This window comes from Scyliorhinus torazame, chromosome 10 (genome assembly GCF_047496885.1).
Source record: "Scyliorhinus torazame isolate Kashiwa2021f chromosome 10, sScyTor2.1, whole genome shotgun sequence".
In the NCBI taxonomy this organism is placed as follows: Eukaryota; Metazoa; Chordata; class Chondrichthyes; order Carcharhiniformes; family Scyliorhinidae; genus Scyliorhinus; species Scyliorhinus torazame.
In genome coordinates, this window is record NC_092716.1 from 170,186,947 (window position 1) to 170,209,250 (window position 22,304).

The 22,304-nt window shown below is 50.0% G+C and overlaps 1 protein-coding gene across 4 annotated transcripts in view; it reads right to left on the reverse strand.

Moving 5' to 3' along the window:
- Positions 1-22,304, reverse strand: part of LOC140431032 (protein phosphatase 1 regulatory subunit 12A-like) — a 349,337-nt gene that overhangs the window by 48,518 nt on the left and 278,515 nt on the right. For all 4 annotated transcript variants that reach the window (XM_072518929.1, XM_072518928.1, XM_072518930.1 and 1 more), the window contains 5 exons: positions 13,691-13,789; positions 10,131-10,221; positions 9,538-9,705; positions 8,138-8,279; positions 6,441-6,568 (listed from right to left, as the gene is read on the reverse strand). In XM_072518929.1, the coding sequence (XP_072375030.1) occupies positions 6,441-6,568; positions 8,138-8,279; positions 9,538-9,705; positions 10,131-10,221; positions 13,691-13,789 (628 nt within the window). The remainder of the gene's footprint in view (positions 1-6,440; positions 6,569-8,137; positions 8,280-9,537; positions 9,706-10,130; positions 10,222-13,690; positions 13,790-22,304) is intronic.

Here is a 22,304-nt window from a genome sequence, read left to right on the forward strand (position 1 = left end):
GGAGGCTCTGAAGGCGGTTATTCGGGGAGAGTTAATCTCCATTAGGTCCCATAGAGAGAAGGAGAGGGCGGAGAGGGAGAGACTGGTGGGAGAGATACTCAGGGTAGACAGGAGGTACGCGGAGGCCCCAGAGGGAGGGCTATTGAACGAGCGCTGGAAATTACAGGCGGAGTTTGACCTGCTGTCCACGGGAAAGGCGGAGGCGCAGCTGAGGAAAGCAAAGGGGGCAGTTTATGAGTATGGTGAGAAGGCGAGTATGATGCTGGTGCACCAGCTGCGCAGGAGGGAGGTGGCCAGAGAGATTGGGGGAGTGCGGGATAGGGAAGGCAACATGGTGCTGAGCCCAGAGAGGGTTAATGAAGTCTTCAGGGAGTTCTAGGGGAAGTTATACGAGTCGGAACCCCCCCGGGGAGGGGGAAGGGATGAGGCGGTCATGGACTGGTTGAGGTTCCCAAGGGTGGAAGCAGAGCGGGTGCAGTGACTAGGGGCCCCGATTGAGTTGGAGGAGGTAGTCAGGGGGCTGGTAGGCATGCAGACGGGCAAGGCCCCGGGCCCGGACGGCTTCCCCGTAGAATTTTATAAGAAGTTCTCGGAGCTGCTGAGCCCGCTCCTGATGAGAACCTTCAATGAGGCAAAGGAGAAAGGGATCCTCCCTCTGACAACGTCGCAGGCATTGATCTTGCTTACCCTGAAGAAGGAGAAGGATCCGATTCAGTGTGGGTCCTACAGGCCGATATCGCTCCTGAACGTGGATGCCAAGCTGTTGGCAAAAATTCTGGCCACCAGAATAGAGGACTGTGTCCCGGGAGTGATTGGGGAGGACCAGACGGGTTTTGTTAAGGGCAGGCAGCTGAACGCGAATGTGAGGAGGCTCCTGAATATTATCATGATGCCCTCGGAGTGGGGGGACACGGAGAAGGCCTTTGACAGGGTGGAGTGGGAGTATCTGTGGGAGGCGCTAGGCAGGTTTGGATTTGGGGAGGGATTTATAGGGTGGTCAAGCTGCTGTATCAGGCCCCTGTAGCGAGTGTGTCCACAATCGGCTAAGGTCGGAATATGTCAGGCTGCATTGGGGGACGAGACAGGGGTGTCCCCTGTCCCCGTTGCTGTTTGCCCTGGCAATTGAGCCGTTGGCCATTGCGCTCAGGACTTCGGGGGATTGGAGGGGACTGGTGCGTGGAGGGGAGGAGCACCGGGTCACCCTCTACGCAGATGACCTGCTGTTGTATATTTCGGACCCGTTAGAGGGGATGGGGTAGGTCATGCGGATCCTGGGGGACTTTGGGAGGTTCTCGGGGTATAAGTTGAACGTGGGGAAGAGTGAGCTGTTCGTGGTCCACGGTAGGGGCCAGGAGGAGAGTCTGAGGGAGCTCCCACTCAGGATAGTGGAGAGGAGCTTTCGGTACTTGGGGATACAAGTGGCCAGGAACTGGGATGCCCTGCACAGGCGCAACTTAACCTGGCTAGTGGAGCAGATAGAGGGAGAGTTTAAAAGGTGGGATATGCTCCCGCTTTCCTTGGCGGGGCGGGTGCAGACTGTGAAGGTTCTCCCCAGGTTCCTCTTCGTATTTCAGTGCCTCCCCATTTTCATCCCCAAGTCCTTCTTTAAGCGGGGAATAGGATTGTGACGGGATTTGTGTGGGCGAATAAAACTCCGCGAGTCAAAAGGATATTCTTGGAGCGTAGCCCGGGAAGGGGGGGGCGCGCCCGCGGTTGGAGGCACTTGTTACAGCTCCGCTGCCGTTCCCGCCGGCGCGATACACCACTAGTCCGGTGGTGACGGCGGCACTGAGGATCTGGGGGCAGTGGAGGAGACACAGGGGAGAGGAGGGAGCCTCAGTGCGGACCCCGATACGGAATAACCATAGATTTGCTCCGGGTAGGTTGGATGGGGATACCAAGGCTGGTATAGGGCAGGTATTAGGAGGATGGGGGACCTGTTTATAGACGGGACTTTCCCTAGCATGCAGGCGCTGGAGGAGAAGTTCAGCCTGCCCCTGGGGAATGCGTTCAGGTACCTCCAGGTTCGGGACTTTCTTAGAAAACAGGTGGAGACATTTACGCTGCTGCCCCCGCGTAGGATCCAGGACAGGGTGGTGCCTGGCATCTGGGTAGGGGAGGGGAAGATGTCGGACATATATCAGGAGCTGCAGGAGGTGGAGGAAGCCTCAATGGAGGAGTTGAAGGGCAAGTGGGTGGAGGAGCTGGGTGAGGAGTTGGATGAGGGCCTGTGGGCCGACGCCCTGGGCAGGGTGAACTCCTCCTCATCATGTGCCAGGCTCAGTTTAATTCAGTTTAAGGTGGTGCATCGGGCGCATATAACGGCAGCAAGAATTAGTAAGTTTTTTGGGGTGGAGGACAGGTGCCCGAGATGTGCAGGGAGTCCGGCGAACCATGCCCATATGTTTTGGGCATGCCCGGCGCTTAAAGAATTCTGGCAGGGGATTGCGAGGGTGATGTCTAGGATTTTGGACACTCGGGTGAAGGCGAGTCCAACAGTAGCGATATTTGGGGTGGCGGAGGAGCCGGGAGTGCAGGAAGCGAAAGAGGCCGAGGTACTGGCCTTTGCCTCCCTGGTTGCCCGGAGACGGATCTTGCTAATGTGGAGGGACTCAAACCCCCGGGTGTGGAGACCTGGGTTAGCGATATGGTGGGGTTCCTCAGCCTGGAGCGAATAAAGTTCGCCTTGAGAGGGTCCTTGATGGGGCTCTCCCGGTGGTGGCGACCTTTCCTTGACTTTCTAGGGGAGCAGTAAGTGTCAGCAGCAGCAGCATCCTGGGGGGGGGGGGGGTTCAGGTGGGGGTACTGTTGATATAATGTGAGTTGGGCATGGAGACAAAACCCACCTTGTTCTGTTTAAAAAAAAAAAAATTCTGTTGTGTAAGTAGTTTCATTGTAAGCTTTGGGATATGTTGATTGTTATTTTTTATTTTTATCTGTATTTCGATTTTTGTTATGTAAAAATGCTCATTGGAAAAACTTTAATAAAACATTTATTAAAAAAAAAAATGATTTCTATAAATTAAATAATTGTGATTTAACTTGACAGTACTGAACTCTCCAACCCTTTTTTTTAACGTTTTAGTAATGTTCAAAGTAAGAACTAATTTCTCTAAATATATACCTGGGTTTTCGGGTGCAGTTTATTTTGCTCATTTTCATTTTACAGTGGAATCATAGAATCCCCACAGTGGAGAAGAAGGCCATTTGGCCCATCGAGTCAACATCCACCCTCCGAAAGAGCACTCCACATTGGCCCAATCCCCCACCCTATCCCTGTGACCCCCACCTCCCTGTTGGAGACGAAGGGGCAATTTAGCCTGGCCAATCCACCTAACCTGCACATCTTTGAACTGTGGGAGGAAATCGGAGAACCCGGAGGAAAGCCATGAAGAACGGGGAGAACGTACAAACTCCATACAGTCACCCGAGGCCAGAATCAAACCCGGGTCCCTGGCACGGAGAGGCAGCAGTGCTAACCACTGTGCCATCGTGCCACCCAAAAGAAAGGGTTTTAAATTAGCTTTAATGATCCATAGAAATATTGCAGGCAAACTCGTGACATCAGGTACTTTGCAGTAATACACATTGCCAATTTTACCCTGCATTGAAGTCAATGGAATGCAACATAGGATGGGGTGTAATGCCAATGATCCACCCAATCCTGTGGGTCTACAAGCTGGCAAATTACATTAAATTTGTCCCCAGGTTGAGAGTTTCTTTATACAAATAGTTTCAAAAGGCTGCGCTTTTTTGTGCTAGAGTTTAGAAGGGAGGGGTGACTTAGTTGAAGTCAATCAGTATTTGAATCATAGAATCCTTACAGTGCAGAAGGAGGCCATTCAGCCCATCAAGTCTGCATTGCCCTCTGAAAGAGCCCCCTACCAAGGCTCATTCCCCTGTCCTATCCCCGTAAACCCACCAATCTACACACCTTTGGTCCCAATGGGCAATTTTCAGCATGGTCAAGCCACCTAACCGGCACATCTTTGGAAGTATATAGGATCCCGCATGGTATTGACAAGGTATATGCAGAAAAGATGGTCCCTCTTGCGGGTGAGTCCAGAACAAGGGGGCACTGTTTTAAATTTAGGGGTCACCCTTACAGGACAGAGTTGAGGAGAGTCTTTTTCTCTGAGGGTTGTGCAAGTTTGGAACTCTCTGCCTCAGGAGGCAGGAGAGGTCATTGAACATTTTTAAGGCGTACATAGATAGATTCTTTTTAGGGCAAGGAAATCAAATCAAAGGTTTTTAAATATATATTTTTATTAACAAATGGTTTTCCAATATAACACCTTCACAACCATATTGATATAACAGCTACAATATTTCAACCCCCCACACCTCAAATCCAAGCCCCAAAATAAAAAACTATTCCCTAAATAACCCCCCCCCCACCCCAACCCCTTCTCTCTCCCCCCACCCCCCCCCGCCCCTTCTCCTAACCTACCCCAGTCCCTCTCCCCCACCCAGTCCCCCCCCCCCCCTCACTCAGCCCCCCACCCAATATCTGACGGTGACCAGCTCCGTGAAATATGAAATGAAGTGCTGCCACCTCAGGTTGAACCCTTCGATTGACCCTCCCATGATATACTTGACTTTTTTTAAATGTAAGAATTCCATCAAGTCACTAAACCATGGCACTGGGTGGGACCGAAGATTTCCATCCAAACAGTACTTGGCCGGGATTCTCTGAAATCATGGCTAAGTGTTGACACCGGCGTAAACACCGGAGTGTTTCATGCCGGCGTCAACGGGCCTCCTGGCCCAGTGATTCCGTGGTCCATAGGGGGCCAGCATGGTGCTGGGGTGCTGCACGCAGCTCCGCCGCCGATACGCAGCCCTGCACTGCCGGCCGCGGTTGCGCGCGGCGGCCACTTCCGCGCTGCGCCCGCACAACATGGCGAGCCACACAGCAGGCCGGCACAGAAGAAGGTAGGCCCCCTCCCCGGATCGCGTGCGCTCGCCGGTCGGTGGCCCCTGATCGCGGGCCTGGCTGTCGTGGATGCAACCCCCCCCCCCCCCCCCCGCCGAGTCTGAACCCTCCGCTCCCCCACCAGGACGGCCACCGCGGCTGTGGGTCCGAGCTCCCGCCGGGTGGAGCCATGTTAGAACCACGCTGACGGGAACTCGGCCGGTCGACCGCGAAGAATTGCTGTGGGGGCCTCTTTCAACGGCTCCCGACTGGCGGCGCACTGATCGCGCACGCGGGACTGGCAGCGATTCTCTGGTCACTGGAGAATCGCGTCTCGGCGTGGGATCGGCACTGCGAGCCGTCCCGGTGGCAACTCCGATTCTCCGAGCCGGCGCGGGCTCGGAGAATTCCCGGCCCTTGGCTTCGGGCTTTAGCGAGGCGAAGGCAAGGGCATCTGTCTTCGCTCCCACCTGCAGCTCCGGTATATCTGAAACCCCAATGAGAACCACCAAAGGGATCAAATCTAATGTTATCGGGGTGGATGGGAATGTGGATCTCAATGCAAACAGATCAGCCATTATCCTATTGAATGAAGGAGCAGGCTCATGGGGTAAAATGGCCTATTGCTGCTCCTATTTTGTATGTAGTTCCATCTATAAAATGCACTGCCGGCAGCACGGTGGCGCAGTGGTTAGCATTGCTGCCTCACAGCGCCGAGGTCCCAGGTCGATCCCAGCTCTGGGTCACTGTCCGTGTGAAGTTTGCACATTCTCCCCGTGTTTGCGTGGGTTTCACCCCCACAACCCAAAGATGTGCAGGGTAGATGGATTGGCCACGCCAAATTGCTCCTTAATTGGGTCACTGTCTTTGCGGAGTCTGCACATTCTCTCTGTGTCTGCGATGGTTTCCTCCGGGTGCTCCATATTCCTCCCACAGTCCAAAGAATTGCAGGTTAGTTGGATTGGCCATGATAAAGGTGGGATAACTGGATTACGGGGATAGGGTGGAGGTGTGGGCTTAAGTAGGATACTCTTTCCAAGGGCCTGTGCAGACTCGATGGACCTCCTTCTGCATTGTAAATTCGATGATTCTATGATCACTATTTGCAAGCTCCCCTCCAAGCCACACACCATCCTGACTTGGAAATGTATTGCACTTCCTTCACTGTCACTGGGTCAAAATCCTGGAACTCCCTCCCTAACAGCACTGTGGGTGTACCTACAATATACAGACGGCAGTGATTCAAGGAGGTAGCTCACCACCACCCTCTCAAGGGCAATTAGGGATGGGCCATAAAGGTGATGCTCACATCCCGTGGACGAATAAACCAAAAATGGTAATCCTGCATCCCTGGGTACAGCACCAGACTTGCTATAATTAGTTTAATTGGAAATATTAACAAAACATTATGTGTATGTTTGATTTCAGTGTGAAGGATTGCAACGGTTTCTATTGGTTTTATTGGAGAGGGCTTGCAGTGTACCTGAACAGACTTAGAATTCGCTTGAATATTCGGAATACTTACATCTTGTGATATGGAATGCACACCTGTTGATCTTCTTTTCCCCCTTGGCCGTCTCCGGTCCCTGGTTCCAGACCTTTTGAACGATGAGTCATCCGATTCCTTCTCCTCCTCTTTAGCCTTCTCCAATTCTGCGGGAGAGATCCAAAGTTGTGATCAACTCTTTAATAACATCACACAGATGCCAATCTCCCGGAGCACCAAGTTTCAACACTCAGCCTGCAGCTAGCAACAGTCTTTAGAGACAACACGCAGTAACTGGAGACAAACACCAAAGCAGCAATAACTCGCTGTCCCAGAGATAAACCACACCCAATGTGTCAAGAATCCGGATGCAAAAAAAAGCAGCTGCTGGTCGCAGCACATGCCCCCTGGAAATAAAACAGCACCCAGCAATGAATGGCAGGACCCAGGTACAAAATTCAGCACCACGAGGTGTCGCACAGCAGCTAGAAGTGAAACCCATCCCCACCCAGACACAAACAAATTCAGTGGCAATATCAGCATTTAAAGATAAAAACTCTGGCTCAGGAGTAGCTGCAGAGGTAACCAGTGATGCTCTGACCAAGTGCTCAACCTTCATGAACGAGCCTTGACAGAGAGTGTGTCAAATGGGTATTCCACTGTGGAAAATCCACAGCAGAACCTGATCGTATTCCTCAACCGACACCCAAACACACAGACCTTCCAGCAGGAGTCAATAGATTGTGGTTGGAAACAATCTGTTCAATTATCCCTCTAATCCAGCACGATTGATGCTAATTATTGTACCTGTATTACCACCCATGCTGAGACCAACCAATTTAGCTCACTATGGGCTGGTGATTGAACTGGAGTTATCTGGTCTGTACGGCTCAATAGGCATTGAAACAGATTGCCTGAGGCATTGGGGAAGGCACGCCAATTGCTAAAACGCTGATATCCACACCTGAGTCCTTAATGGACCATTGTTATGGAACACGAGATGCCTCTTCATTGTTAGTTTTTATTCAATAATACCTAGCATGGGAGATTCAGAGATAATTATACGTTGACTCAGGATAAAGATGTCTGGATTAGCTGAAAGGCCTTCTCCTGATTCAGGCTGTAGTTCACAGATTTGATTTTTAAAGAATGAATAATTTGTTTTTTTGGAAGAGTATGATGACCTTCAGTACCATGAGAATTCCGCAGGAATTTGAGCCCTGGCAGTGCTGAATCCCACTAAGGTACTGCTCCAAATGCATTGAGGACCTATTAGTACTTTACCCAAGTGGTCATTCTTCATGTGTCAGTAGACTAGTTAATCATGGAGGGCATCAGGTGACAAGCCCGATTATCTCCTCATGAAAGACCCACAAGGAGGCAATTCGGAACAGGAACCGTGTTCAGTCACAGGCACCATGTTCAGTCACAAGAAGTACAGTCAAGGGAACTATAAATGGATTTCTGGAATACCCACTGATGGCCTGGATGTGATCAGCCAACACCACATACTGCAGATTGTCTCAGGGAACTTCCTTGTGTGGAAGGTTGGGACAACACCAGATGTGCTTTGGCCCACTGTGCCCTAAAGCAAGCTCTGATCAAGGCTGGTTTCTCTCTACTGCTCTGAAATGCTATGGCAATGACAACTTGATGGAGTACTTTGTTGTTCCACATTTTGGAGAAGCATCAAGTAGTTAATGAGCATTCCCTGCATGGGAGAAGTTTGGAGATACCTTTGTTGTCCAATGGCTGTACAGCATTGTGGTAGGTGTAACCAGGAACGCTAAAACGGTTGGATTCCGTGGAGGAGGAGGAGGTGAGGCCCAGTAGATCTGCTTTCTGTAGGTTAGCTAATCTTGACCGCCAGTTCTTCTCCTGTATTGGGCAGGAACATAGTGAGTAACTTTGTGATTAAGTATTAATGCTTTAGGGCATGGCCTATATTTAAGAATGCAAAAGGCAGAGAATATGAACCAGAGCAAATGGACAAGTAAAAGGGAAAATGAATAACCACCAAGATAAAATGAGTGCACAATGGCATGAGATGAGTCGTGACAGTGCAGAGTGAATGCACGAGAGAGAAGTGGAACAGTCTGTAGTGGCAAAAATAGAATGAAGCAGTTCCTTGTAGATGAATAAAAGTTGTTAACATTTGAATGTCAAACTTGTCTGAATTAAAGCTCTGAGAATTCAATCCCTATTTTGTTTTGAGCTCTTCCGAAAAAGCATTGGAACAGGATTAGACCATTGTATCCCCATTCTGCACCATTCCCTCAGATCATGGCTGATCTGTTCCTGAACTCTGCCCGTCTTTGATCCATGCAACTTGGTACTTTTACCTTACAAAACTATCAAATTGCTGTGGGAAACTTGTAGAGGAAACAATGTTGGAATTACACAAAGTGGTGTCAGAGATAAAGATCTATGGAAATGGCTTTGACAGGAACAAAATAGGAGAAAGAGGGAATATGAATTAAGTAGCAACACAGTTACAGGTGAATGGACAAACATCTTTTCAAAATGAATTCTCCATAGCAAAACGTATAGTTATAATTTTAAATCATTAGAAAATGAATAGTGAAGCATCAGCAACAAGTTGTGTTGATATGACACCTTTTATGTAAAACATCCCAAGGTGCTTCACAGAAGTGTTATCAAACAATATTTCACACCAGGAAATATTAAGATAGGTGAGAGGTAGATAGGTGAGAGGTAGATTTTAAGTAATGTCTTAAGAAGAAAATAGAGGCTGAGAGAATTCAGGAGGCAATTCCAGAGTTTTGATGACTGAAGGTATGGTTAGCGATTAAAATCAGAGATGGTCAAGGGGCCAAAATTGAAGGAGTGAAGATAACTCAGAAGGTTGTGGGCTTGGGGGAGAATACAGAGATAGGGAGGGGTGAGTCCATGGAGGGATTTGAAAACAAGGATGAGAATTTGAAAATGGAGGCATTGCCAGACTATGATCTAATATAGGGCAGCGGGCACAGGGATGACAGGATTTTATGTGAAAAGATGGGAGGCTAGCATGGAAATAGTGCAATCCATAGGTAACAAAGGCACTGGTAAGGGTTTCAGGAAAAGTTTAGTATAATGCGTGTACATCCAGCCATCTGGTTACCACTCGTCTTACCTCATCTTGACTGGTCTTGCTATATCTGTATTTTGATGCCATGTCTTTAACCTCTGCTTCCTTCTCTTCCTTTTCTTTTTCTTTGCTTTTCTCCTGTTCTGTAACCTTCTTCTCCCGCTTCAGTCCAATTGTTTTCTCGGCCTCCTGTAGGTCTGTCAGCGTGACACCCTGCACCACAAAATGAGTAATAAAAAGGAGCGACTTGGTAAGGAGCAACAAGGTATGTACCCAGGAGCACTGAGATGCAGTGCGCGGAACGTAATGGTGCATATTGAGGTGTGGTTGAACACGCACGGTTTCTTGGATCTGAGCAATGGGTTAGAGAACAGTTGAAGACATCTATGAGGGATGGAAGATGCCAATGCTGCCATTACATTATTTTGTATTCAATAGGGTAAAGCCCAGACTCCAGGTCTAATAATTTTTCAGATAGTAAAATGGGCTTCTGCTTTAAATGCCTGATTTTTGGCATGCACATTCCATTTGAGATATTTATGGAGTGTCACTGAACATCTGGACAGATGAAAATAGTGCAAAGGCAAATGGAACCTTTAAGCAATGTTGGAACTGTAGCAGACCACTCTCATGCTCACCTGCGTGGACCTGCGAGACTGGCGGGCATGTCGTGAGCGTGCCTTTCTCTGCGCTTCAGCTTCCTCGTCACGGACCGGGGTGAGGTAGGATCTGGAAACAGTAAAACGTGGCAGAAAATAAACATTCGAAGGACGTCGAGTGGGAGAGCCAATAATGCCTCGTTCACAAGGACTTTATTAGCCAGGGGAAAGGAGCCTTAAGTTTGAGATTTCCATTCTTTGTGCAACTGCTCCCCCATCCATTTTACTGCTCGTGCATCTCCCCACCCCAATGTGGTAAATTATCACATCTACTGCTTCACTGGGCAAGGAATTCCATAGATTTACAACCCTTTGGGTGAAGAAGTTCCTCCTAAACTCAGTCCTAAATCCACTTCCCCTTATTTTGAGGCTATGCCCCCTAGTTCTGCTTTCACCCGCCAGTGGAAACAACCTGCCCGCATCTATCCTGTCTATTCCCTTCATAATCTTATATGTTTCTATAAGATCCCCCCTCATCCTTCTAAATTCCAACGAGTACAGTCCCAGTATATCACCTGGAGTCAACCTCTCCTCATAATCAAACCCCTTCAGCTCTGGGATTAACCTAGTGAATCTCCTCTGCACACCCTCCAGTGCCAGTACGTCCTTTCTCAAGTAAGGAGACCAAAACTGAACACAATACTCCAGGTGTGGCCTCACTAACACCTTATACAATTGCAGCATAACCTCCCTAGTCTTAAACTCCATCCCTCTAGCAATGAAGGACAAAATTCCATTTGCCTTCTTAATCACCTGTTGCACCTGTAAACCAACTTTTTGCGACTCATGCACTAGCACACCCAGGTCTCTCTGCACAGCAGCATGTTTTAATATTTTATCATTTAAATAATAATCCCTTTTGCTGTTATTCCTACCAAAATGGATAACCTCACATTTGTCAACATTGTATTCCATCTGCCAGGCCCTGGCCCATTCACTTAGCCTATCCAAATCCCTCTGCAGACTTCCAATATCCTCTGCACTTTTTGCTTTACCACTTATCTTAGTGTCATCTGCAAACTTGGACACATTGCCCTTGGTCCCCAACTCCAAATCATCTATGTAAATTGTGAACAGTTGGGGGCCCCACACTGATCCCTGAGGGACACCACTAGCTACTGATTGCCAACCAGAGAAACACCCATTAATCCCCACTCTTTGCTTTCTATGAATTAACCAATCCTCTATCCATGCTACTACTTTCCCCTTAATGCCATGCATCTTTATCTTATGCAGCAACCTTTTGTGTGGCACCTTGTCAAAGGCTTTCTGGAAATCCAGATATACCACATCCATTGGCTCCCCGTTATCTACCGCACTGTTAATGTCCTCAAAAAATTCCACTAAATTAGTTAGGCATGACCTGCCCTTTATGAACCCATGCTGCGTCTGCCCAATGGGACAATTTCCATCCAGATGCCTCGCTATTTCTTCCTTGATGATAGATTCCAGCATCTTCCCTACTACCGAAGTTAAGCTCACTGGCCTATAATTACCTGCTTTCTGCCTCCCTCCTTTTTTAAACAGTGGTGTCACGTTTGCTAATTTCCAATCCGCCGGGACCACCCCAGAGTCTAGTGAATTTTGGTAAATTATCACTAGTGCATTTGCAATTTCCCTAGCCATCTCTTTTAGCACTCTGGGATGCATTCCATCAGGTCCAGGAGACTTGTCTACCTTTAGGACTTTAGCATATTCCTGTCACTAAATAACTAGCCCATTTAAATGATCTGAACCCAGAGGTCAAAGTGGGAGCTGGTGAAAAGTGTACTGCCTGATTTATTCTGATGTGAAATGGGAGAAGAGGAGGAAAACTGGGGCCATCATGCCAAGATTCAAAACACGATGCTCAATATTTACATTTGCCTTCCATACCTTTCATCGCAAATCTAGTCATCAAAGTTAGAAAGTTAACTTTTTGGGTTAAACGCAAAGTCAAGTTTCCTCTCTTCCGGTAGATATTGAAAGGCAAACTGTCGCTGTTGAATTCGAATTATACAGACTCCCTGATCATAAAATGTTTCCCATGCATTCCAAATTCTAAGACCTCCAAGTAAGTAGTTTTCCTTCAAGTGCGCATCCGTAGCATTATAGTCATTTATGGCACAGCAGGAGGCCATTCAACCCATTGGGACTATGCTGGCTCATATGGACCACTCCAGTCAGTCTTACTCCCCTGCTTGTCCCTCCTAGCCCAGAAAGTTTATTTCAAAGTATGCCAATCTATCAAACTTAAAGACATAATGGTTGATGTTTGTATTCCACATTGATGAGCATATCCCTCATTTTGTGTGACTCATGTCTATTCATGCTTTAGTTAGGTATACTTTGATTAGCCTGGAGATCAAAGCCTCTGGACCTCAACTAATTTACAGGTCAAATAACCAGGTCCGTTTGTTGGAAATAGCAGGTTTCTCAATTCCATTAAGGAGTTTGTTAGTGGGTCATGACTTTTATTTCAATTCCGTCATTTCAAAGATTGTATAAAGATTGACATTTTTTATTTTTGACACTCTACTCCCAATAGCGCAGTTTAATAAAATTAATTCTTGGAATGTCGGCATTTCTTATCCATTCCTAGTTGAATTGTGATGATTTTTGTGGGCCTTCTTTTTGAATTGAAGTGCTTAGCCATTGGACTGCAAGGTAACATGTTTTGAACATGGAGCCTGTGCAACCTGACGGGAGTTGTTCAAGTTGAGTGGCATCAACAGTATTAGAACAGATAGAGTTTGATGATAATTTGTTCTTGATAAGGCGAACAACTGGATTGGGAAATAGAGCAGAGTCTTGAACAACCTCGGAATTAATGGGGGGGATAGGGCAAGTATCAATCAAAGGGCACATAATGTGGTCAGAACACAAATATAATGGCCACTTGGTTGGAAGTGTCTGGTGGCAGCTTTGGAGACCTGTTGACTCACCGAAGTGTTAGGGAGCAGGTGATGTGATCCAATGTGATTCCAACTAGTAGAAACAGCTTTAAGTTGAGAGTGCACGTCCATAAGGAATTGGGTTAAGGCCGGGTAACCTTATGCTGGGTAGGAGTCTGACTGACACCAGACCCCATTATTTTTTTTCCCAATTAAGGGGCAATTTAGCATGGCCAATCCACCTAACCTGCACATCTTTTGGGTTATGGGGGTGAAACCCATGCAGACACGGGGAAAATGTGCAAACTCCACACGGACAGTGACCCAGGGCCAGGATTCGAACCCGGACCCTCAGCGCCGCAGTCCCAGTGCTAACCACTGCGCCATCATGCTGCCCTGAGATTCTTAAAGGGATTCCACTGGCAAAGTAACACTTCAACATCAATCAAAGTCCTTTGCTTCAGCAAAACTACAACTGAGTTAAACAACAGTATAGTTAAACCGTGCAGACACCAATCAAATAACAATCAGTGTGTATATATATATATATATATATATATATATATATTTATTTTATCTATGTGTACACACACACACTAACCATTCTTGAGCATTTGACTCATTCTCAAGCACACATCACTCTATAATTTTATTTCTAGCTGTTACCTCCGTCTCTCGCGGTTCTCAGTGCCAGAACTATTGCCTTGTGTGGTAGGATTACTCTCTTTTTCTGCTCCATTTCCAGCTTGGTTTCGAGTCAGGGAGCTGAGGTATGAAAAAACAAAGTATGGCATGTGAATTGAGTCTCCTCCTGCAACTATGTACATTGAGCCACTTCAGGCCCTTGATCAAATTTCCATGACACATGTTACCAGTAGTGTGATCTGTGCAATGTCATTCTTTGGGTAAACTTGACAAAGTATTTACGTCTCATTTTAAATTAAGGTCCACAGCAAAGTATAAACCATACGTAAGACTCGAAGTTGCAAATCAGGTTTATCCAGCAAATTTTCCCTCCCGCCTGCTGAAAGTGTTGACTGATTCCCACATTGGGTAATTCCTTTACCTACTGAACCATAACTCCATTTGAACCCTCCACCACATTCAACAACCTGCCTCAACAATTTTTAAAAATCAATTTTCTTTATAATTTTCAAACTCTTAACTAAATCCACTGTGTCTCTTGCTAATGTAAGATGGCTGCCATTACCCAGATGTGCATGGTGCAGGTCCATATATATGCAGAAATCCAATGATGTTACTCCAGTGCCTAACATGCCAGAAAGCTTTTCATTTTTTTTGTTTTAAATTTGGAGAACCCAATTCTTTTTTTTTCCCAAATAAGGAACAAATAGGCGTGGCCAGAAGGAGGTCATTTGGGCCAGCAAGTCTACACCGGCACCTGAAAGAGCACCCTATAAACCCACATCTTCACCATATCCCTGTAACCCAGCAACCCCACCTAACCTTTGGACACTATGGGCAATTAAGTGTGACTAATCCACCTAACCCGCACACCTTTGGACTGTGGGAGGTAACCGGAGCACCTGGAGGAAATCTACACAGACACAGGGAGAACGTGCAGACTCCAAATAGACAGTGACCAAGCCGGGAATCGAACCTGGGACCCTGGAGCTGTGAAGCAACAGTGCTAGCCACTGCCACCCAGAAAGCTTTCCATGACTTGGGACAAGATGCTGTGGCGAAAGTTTGACTGACAGGCACATTGACCAATGGGCAGGCTGGTGGGGCCGAGGGTTGGGTGGGGGTGTGTGTCAATGGGCGGAGGGGGAAAAGGACTCGAGCTCCTAAATTCCACCTCGGACATAAAGTTGTCCCGAAGCAAGATTACCTTTTTCAAAATTGCCGAGGCAAGTGGCCTCAACCAGAGCTCATGGGGCGGGTGGCCGGGGATGTGTTTGTGTCTGCGGTGCTGCCCCAGCCCCACCCCTGTTAACAGGCTAGTTTGAGACTCTTAGGTGAACTTCACTCTGGGACGGATGATGTTGAATGTGGGTGGGTGGGTGTGGAGGGAGGCAGAGGCTTCTCCATAAAGAGGATGAAGAGAAGAAAGACCATTCCAGTATCATGACCTTTGTTTTCCTAAATAAGCCGAGTAATAGTGCCACCATGGTTATTTATGGCAGCTGTCTACACTAGCACTCGCAATGGCGCAACAGGGTAAAACACTAGAACGGCACATGTACAACACAACTGAGACACTTAAATGCACTCTCTTTTTTAATAACAGTAGGAGAGAACTTTGATAGCAAGGTGTACCCCGGAACGCCTGACATTTTGTTCACAGCCTAAATTCCAATATTGAAATTACATTTCATAACCGTGAGGAGGTCAGTGTAGAAATTCAAAAGGACATAAACAAGTTGGTGGAATGAGCAGACAGGTGGCAGATGAACACAGTACAATGTAGGATTTAGGAGCAGGCGTGGGCCATTCTGCCCTTTGAGTCTGCTCTGCCATTCGATAAGATCATGGCTGATCTAGCTATGGTCTGAACTCCACTTTGCCGTCTGCTCCCCATAACCCTCGTTCTCCCATGTCCATCAAAATCTGTCTAACCCGGCCTTCAATAAATTCAGTGATCCAGCCTCCACTGCTTTCTGGAGAAGAGAATTCCACAAACTAAGACTCTTTGAGAGAAAATAATTTCTACTCAGCTCTGACTTAAATGGCAGGTCTCATATTCTCAAATTGTGTCCGTTCTACAAATGGAAACATCCTCATGCAAGGAACTTGTTTAATCCTTCTCTGTTCCAGGTTTCTTCTTTAAAAATCCCTATCCCTGCAACGTGCAGTTTTGTTTAAACTGCAGACACGGTGTCAATTTGGTCTAACTGAAAACACCCCTGGTCTAATATACTGGCCCAGATCTCCCCTTTATGCTCTGTGGCAATATCCATAATGCCAGTTTGATGGGCTTGGCAAGCAGCCAAGCAGTGGGTCTGAAATTCTGGGACATCTCCTGTTCTTGCTTGTGATTGGTGGAGCCACTCAGAACCTTCTTGAAGAAAGGCAGGTCAGGAGAATAGCTCCACTTTACCTCAGTTCTGGTTAGATATTTTTTAATTAAATAATTTTTTATAAAGTTTTCACAAAATATCAACAAACAAAATGTAAAAGGAACCCAATAGAATTAAATACAAAACAAAACAGATGCCCCCCTCTCCCCGTACATAAATACTAAATTAGCACCCGCCGAAACACATAGCGAACATAACAAATATATACACCCCCCTCAGATCACCCAGTGTAGACAAACAAAAATAAAATAGAACACCCCGCCTCCCCCCGCCTGGGTTGCCGCTGCTGCTGACCATTGTCTACCGTTCTGCCAGGAAGTCTAAGAACGGTTGCCACCACCTGAAAAGCCCTTGCACAGATCCCCTTAAGGCAAATTTCACCCTCTCCAATTTAATAAATCCCGCCATGTCGTTGACCCAGGATTCCACGCTTGGGGACCTCGCATCCTTCCACTGAAGAAGAATCTTTCGCCGGGCTACCAGGGACGCAAAGGCCAGAATACCGGCCTCTTTCGCCTCCTGCACTCCCGGCTCCACTGCAACCCCAAATATTGCGAGCCCCCAGCCCGGTTTGACCCTGGATCCTACCACCATCGACACCGTCCTCGCTACGCCCTTCCAAAATTCCTCCAGCGGTGGGCATGCCCAGAACATATGGGTGTGGTTTGCTGGGCTCCCTGAGCACCTAACACACCTGTCCTCACCCCCAAAAATCCGGCTCATCCTTGTCCCAGTCATGTGTGCCCTGTGCAGCACCTTAAACTGTATGAGGCTGAGCCTCGCGCACAAAGAGGAAGAGTTCACCCTCCCTAGGGCATCTGCCCACGTCCCCTCCTCGATCTCCTCTCCCAACTCCTCCTCCCACTTACCTTTCAGCTCCTCCACTGAGGCCTCCTCCTCCCCCTGCATCACCCGGTATGTTGCCGAAATCCTCCCCTCTCCGACCCACACCCCCGAGAGCACCCTGTCCTGTACCGTGCGTGGCGGCAGCAGCGGGAATTCCACCACTTGCTGCCTGGCAAATGCCCTTACCTGTAGATACCTAAAGGTGTTTCCCGGGGGGAGCCCGCACTTCTACTCCAGCTCACCCAGGCTCGCAAACTTCCCATCCACAAACAGGTCCCCCAACCTTCTCATCACTGCCCTGTGCCACCCCGAAAACCCTCCATCTATTCTCCCTGGGACAAACCGGTGGTTCCCCCGTATCGGGGTCCACACCGAGGCCCCCACTTCCCCCTTGTGCCGCCTCTATTGCCCCCAAATTTTGAGGGTAGCCGCCACCACCGGGCTCGTGATATACCTCATTGGAGGGAGCGGCAGCGGCGCCGTTGCCAGCGCCTCCAGACTCGTACCCTCACAAGACGCCGTCTCCAGCCTCTTCCATGCCGCCCCCTCCCCCTCCATCACTCACATGCGCACCATCGCCACATTGGTGGTCCAGTAGACCCACAGAGGTTGGGCAGCGCCAGCCCCCCCCTATCTCTACTCTGCTCCAGGAACACCCTTCTCACCCTCGGAGTCCCTCGCGCCCACACAAACCCCGTTATGCTCCTGTTGACCTGCCTAAAGAAGGCCTTCGGGATAAGACTGGGGAGGCACTGGAACAGGAACAAAAACATCGGGAGCACCGTCATCTTGACTGACTGCACCCTACCCGGCAGGGACAGCGGCAACGCGTCCCACCTCTTAAACTCCTCCTCCATTTGCTCCACCAGCCTTGTGAAATTAAGCCTATTCAGGGCCCCCCAGCTCCTGGCCACCTGGATCTTCAAATACCTAAAGCTCCTCTTCGCCCTTTTTAGTGGAAGCTCGCCAATCCCCCCCTCCTGGTCCCCTGGGTGAACCACGAACAACTCGCTCTTCCCCATGTTGAGCTTGTACCCTGAGAAATCCCCGAACTCCCTGAGGATCCTCATTACCTCCGGCATTCCCCCCACCGGGTCCGCCACATATAGCATCAAGTCGTCCGCATAGAGCGACACCCTATGCTCCTCCCCACCCCGCACCAGCCCCCTCCAGTTCCTCGACTCCCTCAGTGCCATAGCCAGGGAATCAATCGCCAGTGCGAAGAGCAGGGGGAGGCAGGGGACACCCCTGCCTCATCCCTTGATGCAACCAAAAGTACTCAGACCTCCTCTTGTTCGTGGCCACACTCGCCATCGGGACCTCGTACAACAGCCTAACCCACCTGACGAACCCCTCCCCAAACCCGAACCTCTTCAGCACCTCCCACAAGTACCCCCACCCTACCCTTTCCATAAGAACATAAGACATAGGAGCAGAAGTAAGGCCATTCGGCCCATCGAGTCCACTCCACCATTCAATCATGGCTGATTTCAACTCCATTTACCCGCTCTCTCTCCATAGCCCTTTGAAGGCCTTCTCAACATCCATCACCGCCACTATCTCCGCCTCCCCCTCCCTCGCCGGCATCATAATGACATTCAGGAGCCTCCGCACATTCGCATTCAACTGCCTCCCCTTCACGAACCCAGTCTGGTAATCGTGAATGACCTGCGGCACCCCATCCTCAATTCTCGTGGCAAAGACCTTCGCCAGCACCTTGGCATCAATATTTAACAACAAAATCGACCTGTAAGACCCACACTGTAGGGGATCCTTGTCCCGCTTCAGGATCAAGGAAATCATTGCCCAGGACATCGTTGGGGGCAAAGCCCCACCCTCCCTTGCCTCATTGAAGGTCCTAACCAGCAACGGACCCAACAGGTCCACATATTTTTTGTAAAATACGACCGGGAAACCATCCGGCCCCGGTGCCTTCCCCGCCTGCATGCTCCCTATCCCTTTGGCCAGCTCCTCTAGCCCAATCGGGGCCCCTAATCCCGCCACCAGTCCCTCCTCCACCTTCGGGAACCTCAGTTGGTCCAGAAAGCGGCCCATCCCTCCCTCCTCCAGTGGGGGCTCGGACTGATACAGTTACTCATAAAAGTCCCTGAAGACCCCATTGATGCCAACCCCACTCCGCACCACACTCCCTCCCCTATCCTGAACTCCCCCGATCTCCCTAGCTGCGTCCCGCTTCGGAAGCTGATGTGCCAGCATCCGACTTGCCTTTTCCCCATATTCATAAATCGCCCCCTGGGCCTTCCTCCACTGCGCCTCCGCCTTCCTGGTGGTCAACAGGTCGAATTCAGCCTGGAGGCTACGCCTCTCCCTCAACAGTCCCTCCTCCGGCACCTCCGCGTACCTCCTGTCTACCCTCACCATCTCCCCCACCAGCCTCTCCCTCTCCCTCTGCTCTCTCCTCTCCTTGTGCGCCCTAATGGAGATCAGCTCTCCCCTAACCACTGCCTTCAGCGCCTCCCAGACCATCCCCACTCGGACCTCCCCATTATTGTTGGCCTCCAGGTATCTCTCTATGGTTCCTCGGACCCGCTCGCTCACCTCATCATCCGCCAACAGCCCCACCTCCAAGTGCCACAACAGGTGCTGGTCCTTCTCCTCCCCCAGCTCTAGGTCTACCCAATGCGGGCGTGATCCGAAATGGCTATCGCCGAGTACTCGGTATCCTCTACTCTCGCAATCAGCGCCCTGCTCATAACAAAAAAGTCGATCCGGGAATAGGCCTTATGAACGTGCGAGAAGAATGAAAATTCCCTAGCCGTCATCCTTGCAAATCTCCAAGGGTCCACCCCTCCCATCTGGTCCATAAACCCCCTCAGCACTTTAGCCGCCGCCGGCCTCCTACCTGTCCTGGACCTAGAGCGATCCAGTGCCGGATCCAACACCGTGTTAAAGTCCCCCCCCCCCATTATCAGGCCCCCAAATTACAAGTCCGGGATCCGACCCAACATGTGCCGCATAAAACCCGCATCGTCCCAGTTCGGGGCGTACACATTGACCAGCACCACCCTCTCCCCTTGCAGCTTACCACTTACCATTACGTACCTGCCGCCATTGTTTGTCACAATGCTCGACGTCTCGAACGACACCCTCTTTCCCACCAAGATCGCCACCCCCCGATTTTTGGCATCCAGCCCTGAATGAAACACCTGGCCTACCCACCCCTTCCTCAATCTTACCTGGTCTGCCACCTTCAGGTGTGTCTCCTGGAGCATGACCACATCCGCCTTCAGCCCCTTCAGGTGCGCGAACACCCGGGCCCGCTTAACCGGCCCGTTCAGTCCCCTTACGTTCCAGGTTATCAGCCGGATCAAGGGGCTACCCGCCCCCCTCCCCCACCGACTAGCCATAACCCCTCCTCGGCCAGCCACGCGCCCGCACCCCATGCCCGGCCCGTTCCCCACGGCGGCAGACCCCCGTCCCAAACCCCTCTACTCGCTCCAGCTCCCCCTTGACCATACCAGCAGCAATCCGGTTCCCCCCCACCCCCACCCCTCCTAGCTGCATTGCTCCCCCATTGCAGTCCCGCAAGTCAGCTGACTCCTGCTGACCCTGGCCGCTCCCGCCTCTCCTTCGGCTCCTCCCATTGTGGGACTTCCCCTCCCCCTCCATTACCCACCAGCAGGCTCTCCGCCTCCCCCTTCCATCCCAAGCGTGGGAAAAAACCTGCGCTTCCCCGCCCCCTCCAGCCTTCAGCACGGGAAAAAGCCTGCGCTTTCCACCTGCCCAGCCCCGCCTCCTCTGGCGCAGCTCCTTTTACAGGCCCAGTCCCCTCACCCCCGACTCGGGCCTCACCCTCCCCCGTGGGGCCCCGTCCCTCCTACCGGCCATCCACCCCCTTCTCCATTTACTTGCCCCCCTCCAAGAGCCCACCCGACAGACCCAACCAAAACAGTGCCCAACCCACCCTAACCACCCACACCGAACCAAAAATAAACAAGAACAAAGAGCCCCCCCTCAAAATGTAACACAACAACAACAATCCCCGACCATCCCCACGCCCGACCCCCCATCCCGACCCTCAGTTTTGTGTCCAGCTTCTCGGCCTGAACAAAGGCCCACGCCTCCTCCGGGGACTCAAAATAATGGTGCCCGTCCTTGTAGGTGACCCACAGACGCGCCGGCTGCAGCATGCCAAACTTCACCCCCTTCCTGTGCAGCACCGCCTTTGCCCGGTTGTACCCGGCCCTCTTCTTCGCCACCTCCGCGCTCCAGTCCTGATGTATTCGAACCTCCGCGTTCTCCCACCTGCTGCTCCTCTCTTTCTTGGCCCACCTGAGTACGCACTCCCGATGAGCAAACCGATGAAACCGCACCAGCACCGCCCGCGGAGGCTCGTTAGCCTTGGGCCTCCTCGCCAGCACTCTAAGGGCCCCTTCCAGCTCCAGGGGCCCCTGGAAGGACCCTGCTCCCATCAGCGAGTTTAACATGGTGGCCACATAGGCCCCCACGTCCGACCCCTCCAGCCCCTGCGGGAGGCCCAGGATCCGCAGATTCTTCCGCCTCGACCGATTCTCCATCTCCTCGAACCGTTCCTGCCATTTCTTGTGGAGCACCTCGTGCACCTCCACCTTTACCGCTAGGCCCAAGATCTCGTCAAGGGCGGACGGAAAACCTTTGTTTAAATTCTCAGGTAGAGAATACTAAAATTGTCTCAGCGAGACTGGAAGTCAATCTGGTGGAGGCCTGTCAGGACTGAGCCGACCTCAGAGCGGGAATTCTCAGTGTGAAGATCCCGAATGTTAAAAGAGAAAGTGACTTTCCAGAGAGCATTTAACAGCCTGGAGGTTCTGGTTGAAGATCACCATTAGAAGATCATTGGTTACAAAACCCTGTACCTCAGCAGCAACGTTCCATCTCATACATCTTAATCCCTGTTATTTTTGAACACCCCCCACCCCCCTTTTCCACTGTGTGTGTCTGGCTGGAGGGTGGGACAGGGTTTGGAGAATAGTTAGATTAGCAGACAATTGTTCCAGTCTCACTATTATATATTCATCTTTTTCCCTGTTATAAATAAAGTTTAAAAAAATGTTTTACATATAAATCTAGTACCTGTAGCTCATTGAAACAGTCAAGGGTAAAGATCTCAGGAAAATAAATACACAAATGATTGGTCAATTCACTTGTGTTGGGACTCCTGGATCTGTGGGGCTGGGATTTGACCGCGCAGTCACCCAGGGTGTCGTAAAACACACAATATCTACCATATCAAATACCCTCAATATGAAGTAAAGTGCAGATAAATGTGAAGTGATTCATTTTGGTCGAAAGAACATGGAGAGGCAATATAAAATAAAGGGTACAATTCTAAAGGGGGTGCAGGCGCAAAGAACAAAGAAAAGTACAGCACAGGAACAGGTCCCTCGGTCCTC